The following is a 21,935-nucleotide window of genomic DNA, read 5'->3' on the forward strand; positions in this document are numbered from 1 at the left end:
GAGCAGATGGCAAAATAATTTAGGATTCAGACAAGCATGCTGAACAGCTGCAATCAAAGAGACAAGGCCACTGCAGCGATTTAGAAAAAAAAAGTCCTGATTGCAAAAGAACAAAGAATGAAGAAACAAGTGCCAACTAAAATAGTTGGTCTTTTACCCAGCAGAGCTACAGAAAAGATGGCCACCAGCCTAGAACAGGGGACTTCAAACTTTGTACACAATAGGTCAGCTTACTGTTTTTAATGATTTGGGCAAGCCAGTTTACTGTTTTTTTGTGCCTTGGGCGGGCAAGACTATCGGTTTAAATGGAAAATGTCCTGGCATCAATGGGGGTAAACCAGGCATGTCCAAAGTCTGGCCCGCGTTCCAGACAGCCCGCCTGGTAATTTTGACATGTATATCTTTTGTGGCCCCCAATGATTGCCCGAGCGCCACAAAAGATAGATATGCTGGCTGCCATGGAGGGGACGGGACGAGTGCCGTGCATACAGGAGAGGAGTATTTCCTGTTTACACAGCATCCTTTGTAAAAGGAAGTCCCGTCTCCTGCGCTGCCATTGGACAACTGTTTTGTCCATCATAGGAGGAAAGACTTTCAATTAAAGAGGCCATCTATAAAAACAGTAGTTTCTCCTGTATGTCTGTCGGCGCTCTTCCCACCCCACCCATCAGCCCACCAGGCTGCATTCATGGCAATACGGTGGGGGCTGCATTCATGGCAATATGGTGGGGGCTGCAGATGGGCACTGTTTAGGCTGCATTGATGGGTACTGACCCTTATTTTGCTTCACAGTTCTTTATTTAAAATTTAAGATTTTTTTTCCTGAGACTTCCTTTTTAAAGTTAAGGTGCGTGGTATATGCCGATTAAATACGGTATATCCAAATCCAAACACACCCGAGCTCATCTATTCACCACACACAGCACAAAGGCAAGAGGATTCTTGTAGGGCAGTGTATTAGCGCTTTTACGAACACACTTAGACCGAATTTTAATGGTTTAAAGAATGTAAAGCAAAATGGACGGCCCTCAAGCAAGTTCACTTCATCAAATCTGGCCCTCTTTGAAAAAAGTTTGGACACCCCTGGGGTAAACAATGCCCCTATATTGGTGTCAGTGGAAGGAATAGTGCCCCAATATTGGTTTCAGGGGGGAGAAATAGTGCCCCTTTGTTGGTGTCACTGCAAGGGCCAGATATAGGCAAGCAGAGGGCAGAATCTGGCCCCCATGCCGCATTTTGGAGACCCCTGTTATGGAACACCAGCACAAAACAGGTAAGCTGATAAGTAGGAGGGGGTTATCCTGGGCTGGCCCACACTTCGTCTACCAGTTTCCAAACCTCCTGCAGATGGCAGTATAACCCAAAGGTTAAAGACTTCCTGTTTGTGTTACTCCATGGACGGAAAGAAAAACTAAAACTTTTTAGCGTATTGCAACAAATCAATCTGATCCACTCCCATATTTTATGTCAACAGAATGTACGACAAAGCTCAAGATAAGGAGACCAGTCACAGTTGTCCTTATTCCTCTTACCTGTATCTTTATCGGCCAGGTGAAGTTGCTGACATAAACAAAGAAGGTGATGTTGGGATTGTTGTGGAAGTCAAATTTCTCATTGGAGAAAGTATCCTTACATTCTTTGATATTCGTCCTGGAGATGATGGGAATCTCCTCACCTGCCTGTGTGCCAGCTGCAAATCAACAAAACATTGATAAAGAGCCCATTAAATAAAGTACACATTCCAAATGTATAGAAGGATTTGAGGAATAAACACAAACACAGAATAAAGAGGATCAAACTGCAGAAAGAATTATTATGCAATTCAGGGGAAGCAATTGTAAAAGTATAAATTCCAGTTTACTCCTTAGCACCGTCCACAATATCTGGCTATGATAAAACCTTGGCTCTCCCTAATGCATGCTCCCTGCCCATTGGCTTTCAGTCCCTGCACCACTCTGCAGCTTGTGAACTTAGGTAGTCATTCACATAGAGAAAGGAATTAATGAATACCCAGAAGCCTGCAGAGTGACATAGGAACCTGGAATGTGCAGAAAGGAAGAATCCATGTGGAGATCTTAGTCAAATGACTATTGCTGGCAAGATTGCACTCTCTATTAAAGGTTCATGTGTAACAACATTGAAAATAATTGGGGACAGATGCTGATTATGGGGGGGACAGGTGGTGATTATGGGGGGGACAGGTGGTGATTATGGGGGGGACAGGTGGTGATTATGGGGGGGACAGGTGGTGATTATGGGGGGGACAGGTGGTGATTATGGGGGGACAGGTGGTGATTATGGGGGGGACAGGTGGTGATTATGGGGGGGACAGGTGGTGATTATGGGGGGGACGGGGACAGGTGGTGATTATGGGGGGGACGGGGACAGGTGGTGATTATGGGGGGGACGGGGACAGGTGGTGATTATGGGGGGGACGGGAACAGGTGGTGATTATGGGGGGAACGGGGATAGGTGGAGATTATGGGGGGACGGGGATAGGTGATTATGGGGCAAGGGGGATAGATGGTATTTACTGAGGGGGGGTAGTAAATATAGGGGGGTATAGATGGTGATTATGGGTGGAGGGATGGGGATAGATGGTATTTATGGGGGGGGACGGGGACAGATGTCGATTGTGGGGGGGGGGGTGGTTATTATGGGGAGAGGCACAGGGCTAGATGGTAATTATGGGGGGAGGGGGGGGACAGATGGTAAATATGGGGGAACAGAGATGGGGAACAGGGGAGGGAGATGATGGGGGGACAGGTATAGATGGTGACAACTGGGGACAGAGACGGATAGCGATTATGGATGACAGGGATAGTGATTATAAAGGGAAAGAGACAGATGTGATTGTAGAAGATATGGTTTGACTGGAGTGTCCTAAAGTCATCAAGTTTCAGAAACAATAGGCAAAATAGTGAATGTCTTGATTCGGACATGGCATATAAAGTATGCAGATTGGGATTCTCCTACAGAGTGTCGACGTTTGTACAAAAAAAAAAAAAAAAATAAGACACAATTCAGATTTCCAAGGAAATCAGCCACTGGTACTGTAAGAAATGACCCTATTCCAGAGCATACAGATACCCTTTTATCCATTTAGATGTGCAGGAATGATCCACCTGTAAGTAAGTAGGGCTGCTAGGTTGGAGTAATAAAACCAATATAGAATACTATCCAGCTCCTGAATCAGAGAAAATCACGTGCATGCAATGGAAATAAGAACAAAAATTCTTGAGATCGCAGTAGATTCTGGCTGTGCAGTGAACTGATGGAAAACGCACTTGTTTTCATTTCCTCTCCACAGCTGAGTGTGTTACAATTAGAAGCAGATGTGGGCAGCCCTTTACCTGGCACACTGGCCTCTAATAAAGAGCACCTGAATAAATATTCTTCCATGTAACTGAACTTTAAGAGGCCACTGGGTTTACTTTAACTGCACACAATCATTTCTTTAAAAGGACAGTTCTATTCAGAGGCTGAAAAATCGAATTTGAAAGCAAACCTTTAACAGACACCTATGAAAGGTCAAGAACTATTCCAACACTTTAAAATATACAAAATACTAGTCACAACCAGTAAAAATAAAATTAAAAAAAAAGTGTTTGAGATGGCCTTTAATTTGTTGCTTAAAGTCCATTTGAAGTGATTGTAAATACGTCTTTTTATTATTTTTTTTATACTTTATAGAAGTATGGGTTCAGGCATTTTTGCAGATTTATACTTGGCTAGGTGGATGCTGCATCTGTCCCCCGCCAGCTCTAACACTGAGACTCTCTCAGAGCATCCCTGAGCAGAGAGCTGTAGACTGTCAGTCACCACTCTCTTCTCTGCCCCCCCCCCCCTCTACTCACTAGAGTGGCGAGTTGTGGAGGGGGTGAGAGCAGCCAACTCTGGCTCTCAGTGACTCGCTGAAAGGCTAAGCCGGGTGCCAGTCCAGGCATTTGGGCGGATCCCGACTCCAGTGTCGGGATTTCACCCGAACCTGGACCAGCTCTCTAATGTCAGCAGACGGCGAGCTTCAGCAGAAATTAACTGCACTCCCGTGATCCAAACAAGCTTTGGTTTACTTCTCCATTAAAAAAACAAACCTGTTATACTTACAATAGTTGCACACTGCCCCGCTGTGCTGTTGCTAAAGCGCAGCTAACCCAAGATTTCGTGCAGATTAGCTGCGCTTTCCCATAGGCTTCTATGAGGTCTTGTGGTTTTGGTGCCATTTCAAAAAGCGCACCAAAATTCCTGCATACGCCAGGTTTCATGTCCCACGGTTTTGGTGCCGTTTCTGTAAAGGCGTCTATGGGAAAGCACTACTAACCCGTACGAAACCCATAGGTTAGCTGTGCTTTTCACCCGCTTTAGACATTGTGAAGCCACTCTTAACCTTCATATGTCACATCTGTGAGTGATGCTGGGGATGCAGAAATGCACTGTAGTCTGTGCTACATACAGTCATTTGCTGCTCGATCAACTTGTAATCTCTATACTGAACAAGGCATTCTCAGATTAAATGAGTGAACACCTTCCATATACAAGTGGTAAGCCACTCAAGGGACAACTGTAATAGTCTGTGCTACATACAGCACAGACTACAACAATGAATTTCTGCAACCCTAGCACCCTCATGATGTGAGATATGAAAAATTAGGCCTCATTCACACAGAGTGATAACATACATGCCTCATGAAGGACCGTGTTTTACTGGCACAGGGATGCACAGATGTTGCATGCATCCCCATGCTAGCAGTCCCATCGTTGTCGATTGGGACACAGCTGCTGTGTCTCAATATGACATCCATGCGGGTCTCTGCCTGTGTGGATAGTCGCCCTGTGTATATAAGGCCTCTGATGTAACCAAGCTAGATATTTATCACTGTCAATTTAAGTAGCACAATTGCACTTACAAAAAAAATCGCAATCGCACTTACAAAAATCCTGCACGCTCATGCAGCTTTGTGAGTACAAACATCAGAGTAGGAAACCTATAAGAACACTTGCTTTCAGGATACATTCACAGCGGCCCCTGCATTACTACATCGCGGCAGGTACAGGGTAGGAAGCAGTAGGATGACAGCAGTGCAAATGCGTCAATCGCATTTCGCCTTGTTTTGTGGTGGGATTGCATTGAAATAATCACTCAACACAGTCCTACCGCACCTGGGTGACAATCTACGCTCAGGATGAAGACTGATGTTAAAGCATAACTAAAGGCAAACAGTTTTTTACATTTTGGATAGATTGGAGATGGATTAGAACACTTCTCAGTTTTTATTGCTTTCTGTGCCCCAGTTAAGGAGATTTAACCTCTCTATTTGTCCTGTTTACCATCCTCATTGAAAGTGACAGTAAAATAAAATCCCAAAATTGTGGGTTGTCCCCAGAAAAATAATAGGAGGTTAAATCTTCAAATGTGGACACTGGACGCCTTAATTTTCAGTGATTTCCTCTCACTTCCTGTTTGGCTATTTGACAGGAAGTGAAAGGGAAATCTCCGCTATGGGACACAGAGGGTTTTTTTTTACAGGGTAAAACCCTCCCTTACGCTAAAATGTAAAAATAAAGTTTGCCTATCGTTCTACAGTAAGGATATTTAGTAGTTTGAAGTAAGTGACCAGCCGCTACTTAGAAAGTCTGTTTTTTCCACAATAACTGCAATAGAAGAACCCTCCTCAAGACAGTCTCTGTGGTTTCTATGCATTTACAAAGCATCCCCTGACAGCAATGCAAATAAGAAAGAAGAAGCAATGTGACTAAAAAGGACAGGCTACATCTGGGAAAATGCAACACAGAGAAACCACTACTGAAAACGCCAGTCTTTGCTACCCTGTAAGGCTAGGTTCACGTGTGTGTGGCTCCGCGGGCCCAGTTTTGCAAAAGCACGGCAGCCCATTAATTTGCCTCCTGAAACGCAGGGAAAACATCCCTGCAGCATTTCAGAAATCGCAGTCCACACAGGAACTGCAAAATGCAGAACGGTTTCCAGTGCGCATGGCGTACCACTAGCATTTATGGCACTCACGCCACTCCTGCGTTTTTCTGTGCGGGTGGTTGTGGTTGCAGAAACAGGTGTGTTTTTGCAGCGGTAATCACCCACACAGATGTGAACCTATTCTTAACCTGATTACATGGAGAGTTCAACATTTTGTGCTGGAGTGTACCGATGAGGATTTAACAACTAGTTGAGGACATCTTTATGTGGAGTCTGACTTGTTACTTCCCTGGACATTTTACATCTATAATCTCGCCTTCTAAGTGTACAAGCTTGCATGATCCTTCGAATATATATTCGTTTGGGTCCATATTATCTGGTAAGCCTTTATTTCTAAAGGTGACGGGAATATCACAGGGTGTTTGCATGCTAGCTTCATCTTGAGAAGGTGGATGGTGACCCGTATTTCACGTTTGGATTGGATCAACATCTTACATAGAGACTTTTTCTATTTATATTTTTTGGAATTGTAATTTCATTTCTATATATAATTTTTTACATGAATCTTCACACTTAAGGTGTTTTGGGTTAATTACTGTATGATGATGCACTAACTAGGTCATTCATAATTTTGTTTAGCGCTACACTACGTTTTTGACAGATGTGAACCTAGCCTAAGACTCCAGTACAGTAGACCGGTATCTGCACACCCCCACCCCCCCCCTTTCTCCCACTTTTCTTTTTTAGATAACAGAGAAAAATGAGAAACACTGGTGTAACATTCAAATCTAAATCACCACTATTGCCCTAGAAACCTTTAAAACATCAAACCCCAAGATTTGGTCTGGTAACCAACAGAGCGTTCCTTGCTTTTTATTTAATTTTTATTTATTTATTTATTTTTAGAGCTTTCCCTGCTTTGATCTTAAGATCTCTTTCACATCGAGGGCGTTTTTGCAGGCGCTATAGCATTAAAAATAGCGCCTGCAATCCGCCCTCAAACAGCTGCTCCATTGTCTCCAATATGAAAGCCAGAGGGCTTTTACACTGGAGCTGTGCGCTGGCAAGACGTCAGGAAAAATCCTGCCAACAGCTTCTTTTGAGCGGTGAAGAAGTGTTGTGTTTACCGCTCCTCCACCGCTGCTCCCCATTGAAATCAAGCTATACCGCCGGCAAAACACCGCTATTGCTGTGCATTGCAGGCAGTTTTAAACCTTTCTCGGCCGCTAGCGGGGGTTAAAGGCACCCCGTTAGCGGCCAAAATGTGCCGCAAATTCGACGGTAAAACAGCACTAAAAATAGCGGCATTTTACCGCTGACGCTATGGCCGGCTCGGTGTCAAAGGGCTCTAAATGAGCATGGAATAAGCACATAATACATACTTTGTAAAGATGTCAGGTATTGGAAAGAAGCTGTATATCCATTTCCCATTTGGATTACTGGTTGTATTATCAGATTTCATTAGCCCTTTCCTTGCATTTTCATTATTCATTAAATGACACCTCCCATTATTAAAGAATACGTTTTATTACCTGCAAAGCTTGTAGCCCAAGTGATATTCAGGTTAAAGTTCTTTGAAGCATTAATAAACATGTCCAGGTCTCGGTTTTGCTGTGGGTAAACAGAGGAAATAACCGGGTCATATAAACTGCATTTCACAACTGTTTAATACAAAACACCTAGAAAAACCAAAAGGTATCCCCTTACTGGGGGTCTGCATGGTAGTGGGTAAGGGTGAACTTCTTAGACATCCCCCCACCAACCTACAGAGATAGCAAAATGTCTAGGATTTAAATATTCTATTTAAAATAGCAATTCCCCTTTTGTTGAGAAAAAAAAACACATTCCCCTCTGGGTGATCTATGAACCGTGCAAGCATTTTAACAAACTTTGTCGCAGATTCCTACCTTGTTATTCTGAAGAAATAGCGGTGAATGTGAATAGGAGCGATTTTATAATTATCATTAAGCTGTTGCACCTGCAGGTCTCTAATGAGGAAAGTGGCTGATCCTGCATCCCTTTACACATGATTTAACTTTGGGAGTACCTCACCAAAAATGAAAATACTTCTTGCAGGTGACGTTCTGCATGTAATAGACTTCAATGGACCCACATCCAAAACACAAGTACTGCAATTTCATAGTGATTTGCATTGTGGTTTTTTTTTTTTGTGTAGAAATTAACGATAAGACAGTTGTAGACGAACGTTCTAGAAGTATAGAGGTGAATGGGAGCAATGAGATGGGTCTTAAGTTGTTCAGGTTGGTGGGGTCCAGTGAGGGTGTTTTAAGTATGGGGGGGATCTGCGCATGTTTTAGAGGGGAGGGGAAAGTGCCACTAGAGAGGGAGAGATTAAAGATGTGAGTGAGGAAGCATAGGATAGAATAAGAGGGTGACCGTAGTAGTTGTGAGGGAACAGGATCCAAGGGACAATTGGTTAGGTGGGCATCTGAGAAAAGTTTTTTAACCTCTTCCGTAGTAGCCAATTCAAGAGGAGAGTGATGATTGTGAGGTTAGGCCATGATAGATTAGAGAGATAGAGAGAGATAGAGATAGAGAGAGAGAGAGAGATAGAGAGAGATAGATAGAGAGAGAGATAGATAGAGAGAGAGAGAGAGAGAGAGAGATATAGAGAGAGATAGAGAGAGCGCGAGAGAGATAGAGAGAGCGCGAGAGAGAGAGAGAGATAGAGATAGAGATAGAGATAGAGATAGAGAGATAGAGAGATAGAGATAGAGAGATAGAGATAGAGAGATAGAGATAGAGAGATAGAGATAGAGAGATAGAGATAGAGAGATAGAGATAGAGAGATAGAGATAGAGAGATAGAGATAGAGAGATAGAGATAGAGAGATAGAGATAGATAATATTTTTATTTTATTTTTATTTGCAATTTTTTTTGCTCAAGAAAGAGGAGTTACCCTTTAGGCTCCAGTAGTGTGACTTCTCCAGTGTCTCAGAACTGCAACGTCCACAAAGCAACAGAAATTAAAAATCCAACAGGGTGAGTGAGACCACTGGGTAAATCGTACGTGGCAGAGCTGGGAACCCAAAAATCTAAGATATCAATTTTTTTAAAAATGCAGAAAAGTTTGTCTGTGTGGGGGGGTGCGTGTGTGGAGGGGGGGGGTGGCGGGGTGTGCGCGTGGGGGGGTGTGGGTTGGGGGGTCTGTGCGCGTGGGGGGGTGCGCGCGTGGGGGTGTGTGCGTGGGAGGGGGTGTGCGGCAGGGCGTAAAACTACATAAACATAGTAACTAGATAGATGAAAGCTGCAGCATGGTCCCAAAATGTAGATTTGTGGTTTGGTAAAAAAAAAAAAAAAAAAAACCTTCACGACGACCATACGCAAATATGCATATCCTACTGGACTGGGCTTTTATCCATGGGGCCGCTTATTTGCGCATCTCCCTTTGTGCTGGGAGAACGCCACACAGCTCCAAGCCCAGAGACGGGGGTCTTACCGAGAGCCCCATGCCCCGTTCTAATGATCAGGACCTGGAATGTCCAATTGCGGGTCACCTGAACGCTGTGATATTCTCGGATTGGCCATCATAATGATCAGTGACTGTGAAGCCCGCAGCCATGTTTTCACTCTCTGAATGGACGAGACAGATACAGGGCATCTTTCTCTGTCCTTGCAGAGATATAAAAATAAAAATAAAATGCGTGTAGAAAATAATAATCAAATATCTTGATCAAGGTCAGCCCCAGAGTTAGCGTTAGGATCAGTGTTTTTTTTTTTTTTTTGGAAGGATTTTTTTCAGTTAGTGTCGGTGTGTTTTAAGTAGGATAAAAAAAAAATGCAAAATGTGCACTATTGCTTCTGGTCTGTACTATGGGTACAAAACAACAACATACACATATGTGGTATTGCTGCAATCGTCAGGAGAATTTCTGGCCCCCAGGTAGGTAGCCCCCAGCCCATTTCCCTGGTCCCCAGCTAGGTATACACACTGGTCCATGCTTCCTCGCCATTGCAGGAGCCCACCCCAGGTAAGATCCAGTGTTGGAATGTAACCAGTGGATGATGTCACGGTCCCATATACTTCCACATACCAAAAATCCCAAGTCTACAAGAACAACTATGATGGAGCAAGAAGGCAGTGTGGAAGCATTCATTGTTGCGTATTTGTAGCTGGGGGGCCTTGTCACTCTATCCTGCACAGGCAATGTGACAGCATCTCTAAATTTGGGACTTGGTGGCCACCAACTGCCCATGCTTTCTAGACCTTCAGGTAGAAGTCCAGCTATTGTAATTAGTAGTAGCCTCAAACAAGCAAACTGATATTTCACCTTCAAAAAAATGGTCACTAATCAAGAGTTAAAGCTGAACTTCACCCTAAAGGGGGAGTTCAGCTTAATGTACTCCTCCCCCCCCCCCCCCCCCCCTCTAGCACATTTGGACCATTAACTTTTTATTAGGGTAGAGGGTACCTGGTTTTGATAGATACCCACTTCCACTTGGATTCCTTAGGACAGGGGTATCCAAACAGCAGCCCAGGGGCGGAATTCTGCCCTTTGCGTGCCTTTATCAGGCCCTTGGGGTACTATTCCTCCCACTAATACCAACAATGGCAGACTATTGCCCCAACTAAATACCAATGATGGGGCACAATTCCAACCACTGACACCATTGGTGGAGTCCTATTCCTCCCACTAATACCAATAGTAAACCATTCTTCCCACCAACACCAACAATGGGTCACATTCCTCTCACTCACATGAGAGATGGGGAACGAATCCTATCACTGTCTCCACTGGCTTCCCGCTATGATCCTGCTGCCCATCAATCTCCAAACAGCGTGATGACGCGTTTCGTCACAAGGGGACGTCGCCTGGGGATTGGCCAGGCGACGACGTCCCCTTGTGATGAAACGCGTAGGGCGGGGCCAGTAACGCTGACATCGCGCTGTTTAGAGATTGATGGGAGTCTTGATTGAATGGTGTTTTTCCAGCACTTTTATGTGGACTATTTCTTTGTGCACTACTTACTACCTCACCTTATATTGGACTTATTTATTTAAAAAAATGATTATTTATATATATATTATTTGCATAGGTTATGTATTATTGTTTGTTATCACAGCAAAGAATTGTTTTTACACATGTCAAGATGTTTATGAATTTTGGTTGGTGTCTGCCTTAGTTTTAATCTTTCAGGGATTTTTTCACCATTACTTGGGTATTGATTTTATTTATTTATTTTTTAAAATTATTTTATGTCACTTTAATGGGATAATTAATCAAATAAGTATATCAATATTTTTTTATTTAATTTATTTTATGTCATATTAATATTTGATTCTGTTTGGTATTTTCATTATTAGCGCTGCACTTTTTTGCACTTTAATTAAAATATTATGTATGTGATACTATGGTTATGAATTAACTGTTTATGTAATTATTATGTTTTTTCAATAGAAGGCTTGTTCCTCAAGCTGAACAGCATCCCCTGAAGAAGCCTGATATATGGGTGAAACATGTTGGTAATTCTATCCTATGCTGTATTCATAAAATCTTGTTGATTTGTACTGCCAATTGCTGTGTTTTTAATATTTTTTTTACTTTTTCTAAAATCATTTTTTTGTTTTATATAAAATTGAGTTGTTACTATTTTTTTCGAATTAATTTGCACCTTAAAAATACAATTTTCCTCCCTCTATATATTTACCGAGTATATGTGAGGGTATACATCCATTTTAAAGTGGAGTTCCACACACACACAAAAAAAATTCATTAATGTGCAAATTTTTTTTTTACTTACCTTATAATGCCTGTTGCTATGTGGTCCCACGAGATCACCTCCCCCCCCCCCTCTAAGCAATCATCCGGGACACGTGACAGGTCCCAGATGATTGCATGGTCAGTCACGGCGTGCGACTCGAGCATGCGCAGTGGGCGCCCAGCTGTGAAGCTACAGCCGGGCACCCACAGTTAAAATGGCGGTGCCACCGAGTGGAGGGGGAGATGAGCAGGGCTTCGATCACCCGCATCGCTGGACCCTGGGACAGGTAAGTGTGTGATTATTAAGTCAGTAGCTGTGGTATTTGTAGCTGCTGACTTTTAATTTTATCTTTTAATCTGGCTTTAAACTATAAGCTGCTATTATGCAACGTACAGCTACAGGCTGGGTTCATGCATGACAGGCGAGTGTGATCGGCTCTCAATGGAGCCGATTCACAAATGTCCGGGGTAGCCGCAGTCCAGTTTGAAAAAGGGTCAGCTGCGTGTTTGGGTGTGGTTCAGGTGAGATATGGGTCCGAATGGTTGCCTGAATTCCACTCGGTGGCACCGGCATTTTAACTGTGGGTGCCCGGCTGAGGCTTCACAGCTGGGCACCCACTGCGCATGCTCGAGTCGCACGCCGTGACTGCCCGCGCAATCATCTGGGACCTGTCACGTGTCCCGGATGATTGCCTAAGGGGGGGGGGGGGGGGTGATCTCTCCTTCGCCGAGGGAAGTAATGTCAGGAGCCCAAGCAATGAAGAAGGCAGATTTCGCGGGACCACATAGCAACAGGCATTATAAGGTAAGTAAAAAAAAAAAAAATTGCACATTAATGAATTTTTTTTTTGTGTGGAACTCCACTTTAAAATGGATGCATACCCTCACATATACCCAGTGAATATATAGAGGGAGGAAAACTGGATTTTTAAGGTGCAAATTAATTCGAAAAAAACTAAATTTTATATAAAAAAAAATTATTTTAGAAAAAGTAAAAAAAATATTAAAAACACAGCAATTGGCAGTACAAATCAACAAGATTTTATGAATACAGCATAGAAGGATAGAATTACCAACATGTTTCACCCATATATCGGGCTTCTTCAGGGGATGCTGTTCAGCTTGAGGTACAAGCCTTCTATTGAAAAAACATATAATAATTACATCAACAGTTAATTCATAACCATAGTATCACATACATAATATTTTAAAGTGCAAAAAAGTGCAGCGCTAATAATGAAAATACCAAACGGAATCAAATATTAATATGACATAAAATAAATTAAAAAAAATATTGATATATGAAACAGTGAACAGACACATACTGGACCCCAGGCACAAACCCGGGCAGCACATGTGTGAACCCAGCCTCATACTAGTTTTTGTGTAGTGATATTCTTGCAGTCACAGAATGGCAGCAATGGCTACTATATGCTGTAGTGATATTCTTGCAGTCACAGAATGGCAGCAGGCATCCAACATAATTATGATGCTTCATAAAAGATTCCCCTTTACCAGTGAACTTTAATGGAGCGGTCCAAAGCAGCCCAAAGCAAGGCCATCAGAGATTGTCACACGTTCAGACTGTACTCATTGAGTAGATCAGCCCGCACTGTGATTTATTCTGGTGCACCGGCGGCTTCCCAGCAGTTATTATTAGAAGCAGATTGCAGGCTGCACAATCTGCACTTACACTGCGAGAATAAAAGGCTGAACTGAGAATAACAGACGCCGAGCACAATGCAGGATAATACACGGCGCTCCTTTATAGCAGATCGACAAGCAGTTACCACAATTCAGATAAACAGCTTTACAATCTGGGCACAAAGCTTTAGAATGGAAATGTGATTTAAAAAAAAAAAAAAAAAAAATGTATTCTATAAGGGGTTCTCCCCACTATATAAGGGAAAGCGTCTGATCAGTGATCCTTGCCTGACTGCCACCAGCTCCAGCACTTCTAGAAGCTGACCTGGAACAAGCAAATAGATCATAAAGGGCAGAACCTCCAATATGTTTTAAGCCTTTTGCTGCCAGAGCCATTTTTGCACATGTTTAAAAAATTCATTTTATCCCTGAAGATTACCTAAAACCCACAAACACATTTTCTGAAAGCAGTCAGGATGATGGGGAAAAAAAAAAAGTGCCAGCAGCTCCAGTTTTTTTTTTTATGTCGCGTGATATTTGCGCAACAGTTTATGAAGCGCCAAATTTTTGTAAAAATAAATTTTAGGGCACATAAATGCAAGATAACACATTTTTTGGGGTAAAATCAAAAAAATTAGGTTGGGAAGAGTAAACAGATAGCCAACATGTCAAATTTTAAATTTGCATGTGCCCGCAAAACGACAAGCTTTAGTACCCTATATTTTCCATAGGTGACACTTTAAAATCCACTACAGGCCACCAGTTTAGGGATAACCCGTGAATAATGGCCATAGAATGCGTGCGTGGCGATATGAAACATGTACCGCAATCAACACTTTCATACATAAACACCCTCAACAGGTGCATTTACGTTTGTATGTGTGCGCATGTACCTGGGGCCGGGCAGGCTTAACTTTAAAAGAGGAAGTAAACCCTGATGGGTTTAACTTCCTCTTTGTTTCCCTGCAAAGTAGCCCATTATGTGTCACTTACCTGACACAGGAGACAGCAATGTCACTGCTGTCCCCTGTAGTATGGAGCATCCATCTTTTTACGGGTATCACTGCTCCAGCGCTGTGAGTGGCCGGAGCAGCGATGACGTCACTCCGGTGCATGCGCGCGGGAGCTGTGACGGCATGTTTGCCTTCACTTGCGGCACGCCCAGTGCGTCTGCGCTAGCGGTGCCCTATTTTTGTAAAATATCTCCTTAACCGTGTAGACGGGTGAACTATTTCCATATTACTGGAACACTTTTGCTATGTGATATAATATTTTTTGTTCACAATAAGATTTTATTGAATCCCAAGGCCCAAACGCACACTGGGGAGGTGAGAAGATCATTATCTCTGTGTAAGCTCCATAATAGAGCTTGCACAAGGACTGGACTCAGGGCTGTGTCGTTGGGCTTTTGTTTGCTTCAGAACTGCCTCACCCCCCCCCCCTACAAGTCTACAAAAATGCAAACGATCAAATGCATGTCACTCAAACCTGCAAAGAACTCTAAATGTTCTCTGAAGTACCCGATGTAGCATGCATGAATTTTCCCTTTGCAGCCTTAAGATACAAGCCCCCAACAGAGCAGCAGGTAAGCACAGGGAAGACATCATTAGGTGGGAGGTGGCCTGTCAGCATCTATTTACAGGAGGTGGCCTAGACAGCATCTATTTAGATTGATTTAATGGAAATACAGGTATATCCACCTCACTCATATTCATCATCTTAGCAAAAATTGCATAACATTCAGGTTTTTATGTAAAAATGTACACTTGAAGAATCCTGTCCTCACTAAAGCTACTTTCACATTGAAGTAGTTTTCAGGCGCTATAAGCACCTGAAAACTGCCTCTCATGCCTCCCCAGTGGGAAAGCCTGAGTGCTTTCCCACTGGGGTGGTGCACTTGTGGGATGGGAGAAAAAGTCTTGCAGGCGCCAACTTTTGGGCGGTGTGGGAGCGCTGTCTCCAGCACCCTTATACCGCTCCTGCCCATTGGAATGAATGGGCAGCGCTTCTGAAGCGCCACAACACGGATGCTTTTAACCCCTTGTTAACCCCTTCTTGGGGGTTAAAATCAGCGGTTAAACTTCTGGCGCTTTACTGCTAACGGGCCCGCCGCCCCAGTGTGAAAGCAGCCCAAGTCTGACCTGCAGCATATATGTGGAAATACAGAGCTATAAAACAGAACAGGGTTTCATCCCACCATAATCCTGCTATTAAAGGCTTTCATAGTCATATGCAGATTGCGATCAGGTGCTTTAGACTTGCAATTGGCCTCCTAAGCTGCATCCAACAGCTTTTACACCAGCATTCCTGGTGTATAGGAACAGCAGCTCTGACATGAAAAAAAGCCTGTCAAACACTGGCTCTTATACTGTACATTTTTTCCATCCTTTAACACCTTTTGTTATACTCTCTTTCCGTTTAAGGCCTCCCCTGTTATTGTTTCAAAATGTCTGTGCACTTTAACCACTTTCAGACCGGACCATTTTGCTGGCTTAAGACCAGACCACTTTTTGCGATTCTGCACTGCGTCGCTTTAACTGACAATTGCGCGGTCGTGCGACGTGGCTCACAAACAAAAATTTACATCCTTTTGTTCCCACAAATAGAGCTTTCTTTTGGTGGTATTTGACGCTATAAACAAAAATAGAGCAACAATTTTGAAAAAAAAGCGCCGGTGGCACGCTCGCGATGGCAGGGCGCCATTTAAAACTAGACGTACCTGTACGGCAACATGCCTGCCCGTGCCATTCTGCCGACGTACATCGGCATGCGCTGGTCGGGAAGTGGTTAAAGGTGAATTCTAGAAATTCAGCTGCTTTGTTAAAAACTGCAGGCATACCATGAGTTAGGTCTAACAAGGTGCCTGGTGGACTTATCCTCCCTATTCCCATCTCACAGGTTTATTGTGACCCATGAAGTTAATTTCCAGGGCTCCCAGGGTGCTCAATGTGGTCTCAGTTCCTTCAAGAGCAGAGTCCCTGGAACTGCTAAGCCTGTCCCTTCCCTCCTTCTGGCCATTCCCAGAAGCCTTTGTATTATGTGAACTCATTCACAAAAAACACATAGGCTTCTGTGAATGGGCAGATGGGAGGGGCAGGCATAGCTTTTCTGTGAGCTTCTCTCCCCTCACAGTTGGAAAGTGTCCTATGGGAATGTAATAAACCTGCCACATAAAAGCAACAGAGATAAAGACCTGAAAGTGACATGCATCTAATTGGACTTAAAGTGGAACGAGACTCTCCCAAACAACATGGATTATTTTTAATCCTCATGCTGCTAGCATTAGTAAAAAGATAGCAAAGTATAACATATTTACTTGTTTTACACTTTTTTTTTTTACATTTGTTCAGTTACTTCCTGGTTTCCTGCCTAGGCAAAATGATGACATACATTCCAGGAGTCTTCAGGAGAAGAGGAGAGTAGAAGGGGGTTTACTCAGCTAAGAACACTTTCCTGCATGCATACTTGAGCTAAGGGCAGGAAGTAAATGCTACATGAATCACCTGCCCTTACTCAAGATGGCCACGGGGGTTTTCAAAGTGATTTCTCACCAAAATAAAACATGGAGACGTGGATGGATGGGGGAGTTTACTTTGGTTATTAAAAATTAATTACAGTGTTTTTGGTTAAAGAGGAACTTCAATCATTTTTTTATCTTTCCATCTATTAAATCTTCTGCTCTTGTGGTTTTAACTTTGGATAGTAAAACTTTTTTTTTCTGCCAGTAAATATGTTTTAAAGCCCACTTCCTCTTTCTTGTCTGGTCATTAGCCTAGGCTTAGGACATCACACACAGCTCTCTCCCTCACTCTCCTGAGAGTTTGCCAGGAAGGGAGGGAGGATGAGTAATAAGAGGGTCAATGAGAGTTGCAGAGCTGGAGGTGTGCCTCTGTGTCTGTGTAAATCCAGGAAGTGAACAGGCAGTAGTTTCAGGTAAAATGGATGCAGCCAGACTCAGTGGAGGGAGATTTCTGCAGCAAATTCGGTAAGTACAGAATCACAGTATATATAAAATAATATGCAAAGTGGTTTGAAGGAAGCTTCAGAATGCCAAAGATGTTTTTTTTTTTTTACAAATTATGTGAGCAGTTCCTCTTTAACTCATCAGGGTTGATTTATTAAAACTGGAGAGTGAAAAATTCGGAGCAGCTAAGCATGGTAGCCAGTTTCTAACGTCAGCTTTTTTAATTAAAGTGGACCTCCGCTCATCGGAACCCTCCCCCCCTCCGGCGCCACAATTGGCACATTTCAGGGGGGAGGGGGGTGCAGATACCTGTACAGTACAGGTATTCTGCACCCACTTCCGGGATAGCTCTCTGCGGAAAGGGGCGTAGATTACGCCCCTTTCCGCAAGTGCCCGCCCCTTTCCGCAAGTGCCCCGCTGCCTGTTGGGAAACACACAGATCCCAGAGGCAGCGGGGACCATCCCTATTGCGCAGCGCGGTTCGCGCATGCGCAGTAGGGAACCGGGAAATGAAGCCGAAAGGCTCCATTTCCTGATTCCCATAACCAAGATGGCGGCGGCAGCACCCGACAAGACGATCTAGAGATCGGCTTCGGGTGCCGACATCGCACGCGCTGGACAGGTAAGTGTCACTATTTTAAAAGTCAGCAGCTGCAGTATTTGTAGCTGCTGGCTTTAAAAAAAAAAAAAAAAAAAAAAAAAACGCGGAGTCCCGGCGGACTCCCGCTTTAAGCTTTATAATAAAAAAAATAAAAAAATAAAAAACCCGTAAGCGGAGTGGTTTCTATGCAGAGCTGCACCAGATTTTGCACTCTCCAGTTTTAGTCAATCAACCTTACAGCGTACCTTCACCTTTTGCAAAGTTGCAGAATACCTGGAATTCAGCATTAACTATTTCTACTACTCTTCTTCTCGGGAGGATAGAGGGAAAAGTGACCCAACCCCAAAGGCACTTGCAGTCTAAATTGGACAACACTCATAAACACATATGTACATAATAAAGTAAATTTTGGTAAAAACCTAAAATTGCACACTGGAGTCAACAGTGAGTATAAATACACTCATTCATTCAACTTATGATCAAACCTCCAGTACAATTATAACTACTATTAAGACTTACCTCTTCAGGAGTGGCCACAAAGTTAATTGCAGTGTAGTATTTATCATCTTCCTGAGAGAGGCTGAAGGTGAACTGGTAGTCTATAAGCAACGTGTCTGTGTGAGGAAATGATATTTAGGATGATTAATAGGCACAACCAGGCTCATCTGTAAAGACTGAGCCACAGAATAATAATGCTGTTGCTCATGTCAACAAATTAGAGGGAAAGAAAGAAAAAGAAATAGAAAGCAAAAAGAGCAACAAGACAATAAGTGTTGGAAGAGGGAGAGTCTGATGTATGCAGGGTCCTAAAAACACCTAAATTATGTCTCCCTATAAACTCCACCTCGTACATCATATAATGGTTTTAACAAGAACTACCGTAATGCCAGAATGTATTTTTAGAGGAAGCATGCCAACTTATTTGTAAAGGCTAACAAGAGAAAGGGGAGATATTATTCATTTCAAACAAGTTTCAGGTTATAGTGAGTCTTGTGACGAGTCCCAGCCTTCTCTCCACTCCCCTTTTTCTCCTGTTGACTTTAGCCACAAAATGCTCAGTTATGTCCAAAATAAAAATGATCACAGTTTACAGCCCTTCATACCCCAGCATTGACCCATATGCACTAGCCAGTGATGGTGAACCTTGGCACCCCAGATGTTTTGAAACTACATTCCCCATGATGCTCAACTACACTGCAGAGTGCATGCGCATCACGGGAAATGTAATTCCAAAACATCTGGGGTGCCAAGTTTCGCCATCACTGCACTAGCCTATAATTTAACGTATTTATTGACATATAACACGCACCGGTGTATAACACGCACCGGTGTATAACACGCACCGGTGTATAACACGCACCGGTGTATAACACGCACCGGTGTATAACACGCACCGGTGTATAACACGCACCGGTGTATAACACGCACCGGTGTATAACACGCACCGGTGTATAACACGCACCTTCATTTTAGGAGGGAAGTTTCAGGAAAAAAACTTACATTTTAAATAAAGAACTTTGAAGAAAAATAAGGGACAGTGCCTATCAGCAGCCTGATCAATGCCATCTGCAGCCTCAATTTCCCATCAATTCAGCTTGATCAATACCCATCTACAGCCTCACAATTGCCATGAATGCAGCCTGATCAATGCCCATCTGCAGCCTCACCTCAGATTACTGCTGCCTCGGAGGGGACAGGGAGGGGAGGGGGGGGGGGGGGGGGGGGTGGAAAGAGCACAGTCAGATTAATACAGCGAGAATCTCCTGTTGACTCATCAGCCTCTTTAATACAAAGTCCCACCTCCTGGACAGGCTTGTATGATAGACAGAACACTGGTCCAATGCTGGCCCAGGAGACGGGACTTCCTATTACTATGTGAGTAAACAGTAGATTCTCGCTGTACGTAATCTGACGGCCCTCGTTCCAACCCCCTCCCTATTACCTCCTAGGCAGCCCAAATTGCAGTAGCTGCGTATAACGTGCACACACTATTTGCACCCAATTTTCAGGGTGAAAAAGTGTGTGTTATATGCCTATAAATACAGTATATAGCAAATATAGCCCTGGATATATGGGATGGTTGTATTTTGATTTCATCCCAAACTCTAAGGCCCCTTTCACACGGGGCTGTCCGTTTTGAACGACTGCGCTTGCTCAGCGGGGATCGATCCGCTGATCTCCGCTGAGCCGGCGGATGATAGGTCTGTCTTTGCTCACTGTGGAGAGACAGACCTGTCAGAGCCCTGGTCTTCTCTATGAGAGATCGGATGAAAATGGACCGCCTGTCTGTTTTTATCTGATCAGATAGACGGATGGAAAATAGGGTTTACATCCGTCCGCATTTAGTGGATTGGATGTCATCAGACATGTCCTCGCTGATATCCGTCGCTCCATAGAGGTGCATGAAGCGTTCAGGTCCGCCTGACAGACAGGCGAACCTGAACAGTCCGCATGTGTGAAAGAGCCCCAAGTCTCATACTGCATTGGCCATTTATTACTGCAGCAAGTGAGAACTTTAACGGGCAGCCTTTTACTGGCTTACTGAAGTTAAACATGTCAGCTTCCAGTAAAGGGTATCATCTAAAAAGACAAACGTTCTACATTTTGTTTTTATGTAATGCAAATTCCAATTCAGCCCACAGGTGTCGCTGTTGCAATTATTCATGTGCTAGCAAACTTTTTTTAGACATGAAAGTAGAAAACAAGGTTATGCAAGTCTGTTACATCAGAAAACCTTTAATAAACATTGAATCCCTGTGTCCTTGAAGCCCAGTAAAAAAACAGACAGAAGCATGTACAACCTAAAGACTCAACACTGAAACACAAGCAAAGTAACTTGGTATAAACAAACAATGGAGCGTAGGGAGGAATGCAAATTGTACATATGATGGGCAAAACTTCTCCACAAAGGAATGGCCCAACATAGGAAGGCAAATGATGCTAGGTAAGAGTAGACTCCTTTTCATACCGAGGTGCTTTACAGGCGATTTGGTGCTAAAAATAGCACCTGTGAACTGCCTCTTCTGCAGCCCCAGTGTGAAAGAGGAAAAAAAAAGTTCTGCAAGCGGCATCTTTGGGGCGGTGCGGGAGCGGTGTATACACCTCTCCTCCACCACTCCTGCCCATCGAAATTAATGGGCGCTGCTCTCAAAGTGCCCTAAAAGCGCTTTGAAAGCGGCGATAAGCGGGCGCTTTTAACCCTTCTGGAGGGTTAAAAGCGTCCCGCTAATATAGCGGTAAAGTGCCGCTAAAACTAGTGGCGCTTTACCACCAACGTCCACTCCGCCCCAGTGTGAAAGGGGTCTTAATCACAGACCTCAGGAAGATTTTACCTCCTTCATAACCGGGGTATTTTTTGCTATTTAGCACTGTGCTACTTTAACTGGCAATCGCACAGTCATGCAGGACTGTACACAAATTTTATTTAATATTTTATATAATTTTTTCACACAAAGCTTTCTTTTGGCAATATTTGATCACAACGGTTTCCTTTTTGTTGTTCTTTTTTTGCTATATAAATGAAAAAACTAATATTTTGATAATACATTCTGTTATAAAACATATCCAATAAAATCACATTTCTCCATTAATTTAGGTTGAAATGTATTCTGCTATACGTCATAAGTGCTAGCAGTGATCAGGAGCTGATCCTGCTATCCCTGCATTTTTGGGGACACTAGTATAGTCCTGATCATGATCAAGATACTAATCTGTACAGACACTATGCTAGTAATGACGGTGATCAGCGACTTATGCCGCGTACATGCGGTCGGATTTTCCAACAGGAAATGTTGGATGTGAGCTTGTTGTCGGAAAGTCTGACCGTGTGTATGCTCCATAGAATATTTGCTGTCGGACTTTCCGCCAGCAAATGTTTGCTAGCAGGTCCTCAAATTTTCCACCAACAAAACTTTGTTGTCGGAAATTCCGATCGAGTGTACACAAGTCCGTCACACAAAAGTTCACACATGCTCGAATCAAGCAGGAGGTGGACTGGCTATTGAACTTCCTTTTTCTTGGCTCGTCGTACGTCTCCGCGTTCCCACATTCGTAATTGTTGGCCAACATTTG

General features: G+C 43.4%; 1 protein-coding gene across 1 annotated transcript in view; it reads right to left on the bottom strand.

Annotated features, from left to right (window-relative positions):
- The window catches only part of ATRN (attractin), a gene marked incomplete in the record, with an annotated part of 385,746 nt that overhangs the window by 135,818 nt on the left and 227,993 nt on the right, over window positions 1–21,935 (bottom strand). Inside the window, 3 exon segments of the mRNA XM_077478033.1 lie at window positions 1,533–1,690; window positions 7,465–7,543; window positions 18,384–18,478. Coding sequence (XP_077334159.1) covers window positions 1,533–1,690; window positions 7,465–7,543; window positions 18,384–18,478 — 332 coding nt within the window.

Source organism: Lithobates pipiens, unplaced genomic scaffold, assembly GCF_037356315.1.
Source record: "Lithobates pipiens isolate NorthernLeopardFrog02 unplaced genomic scaffold, aLitPip1_a1.2 Scaffold_13, whole genome shotgun sequence".
Classification (NCBI taxonomy): domain Eukaryota; kingdom Metazoa; phylum Chordata; class Amphibia; order Anura; family Ranidae; genus Lithobates; species Lithobates pipiens.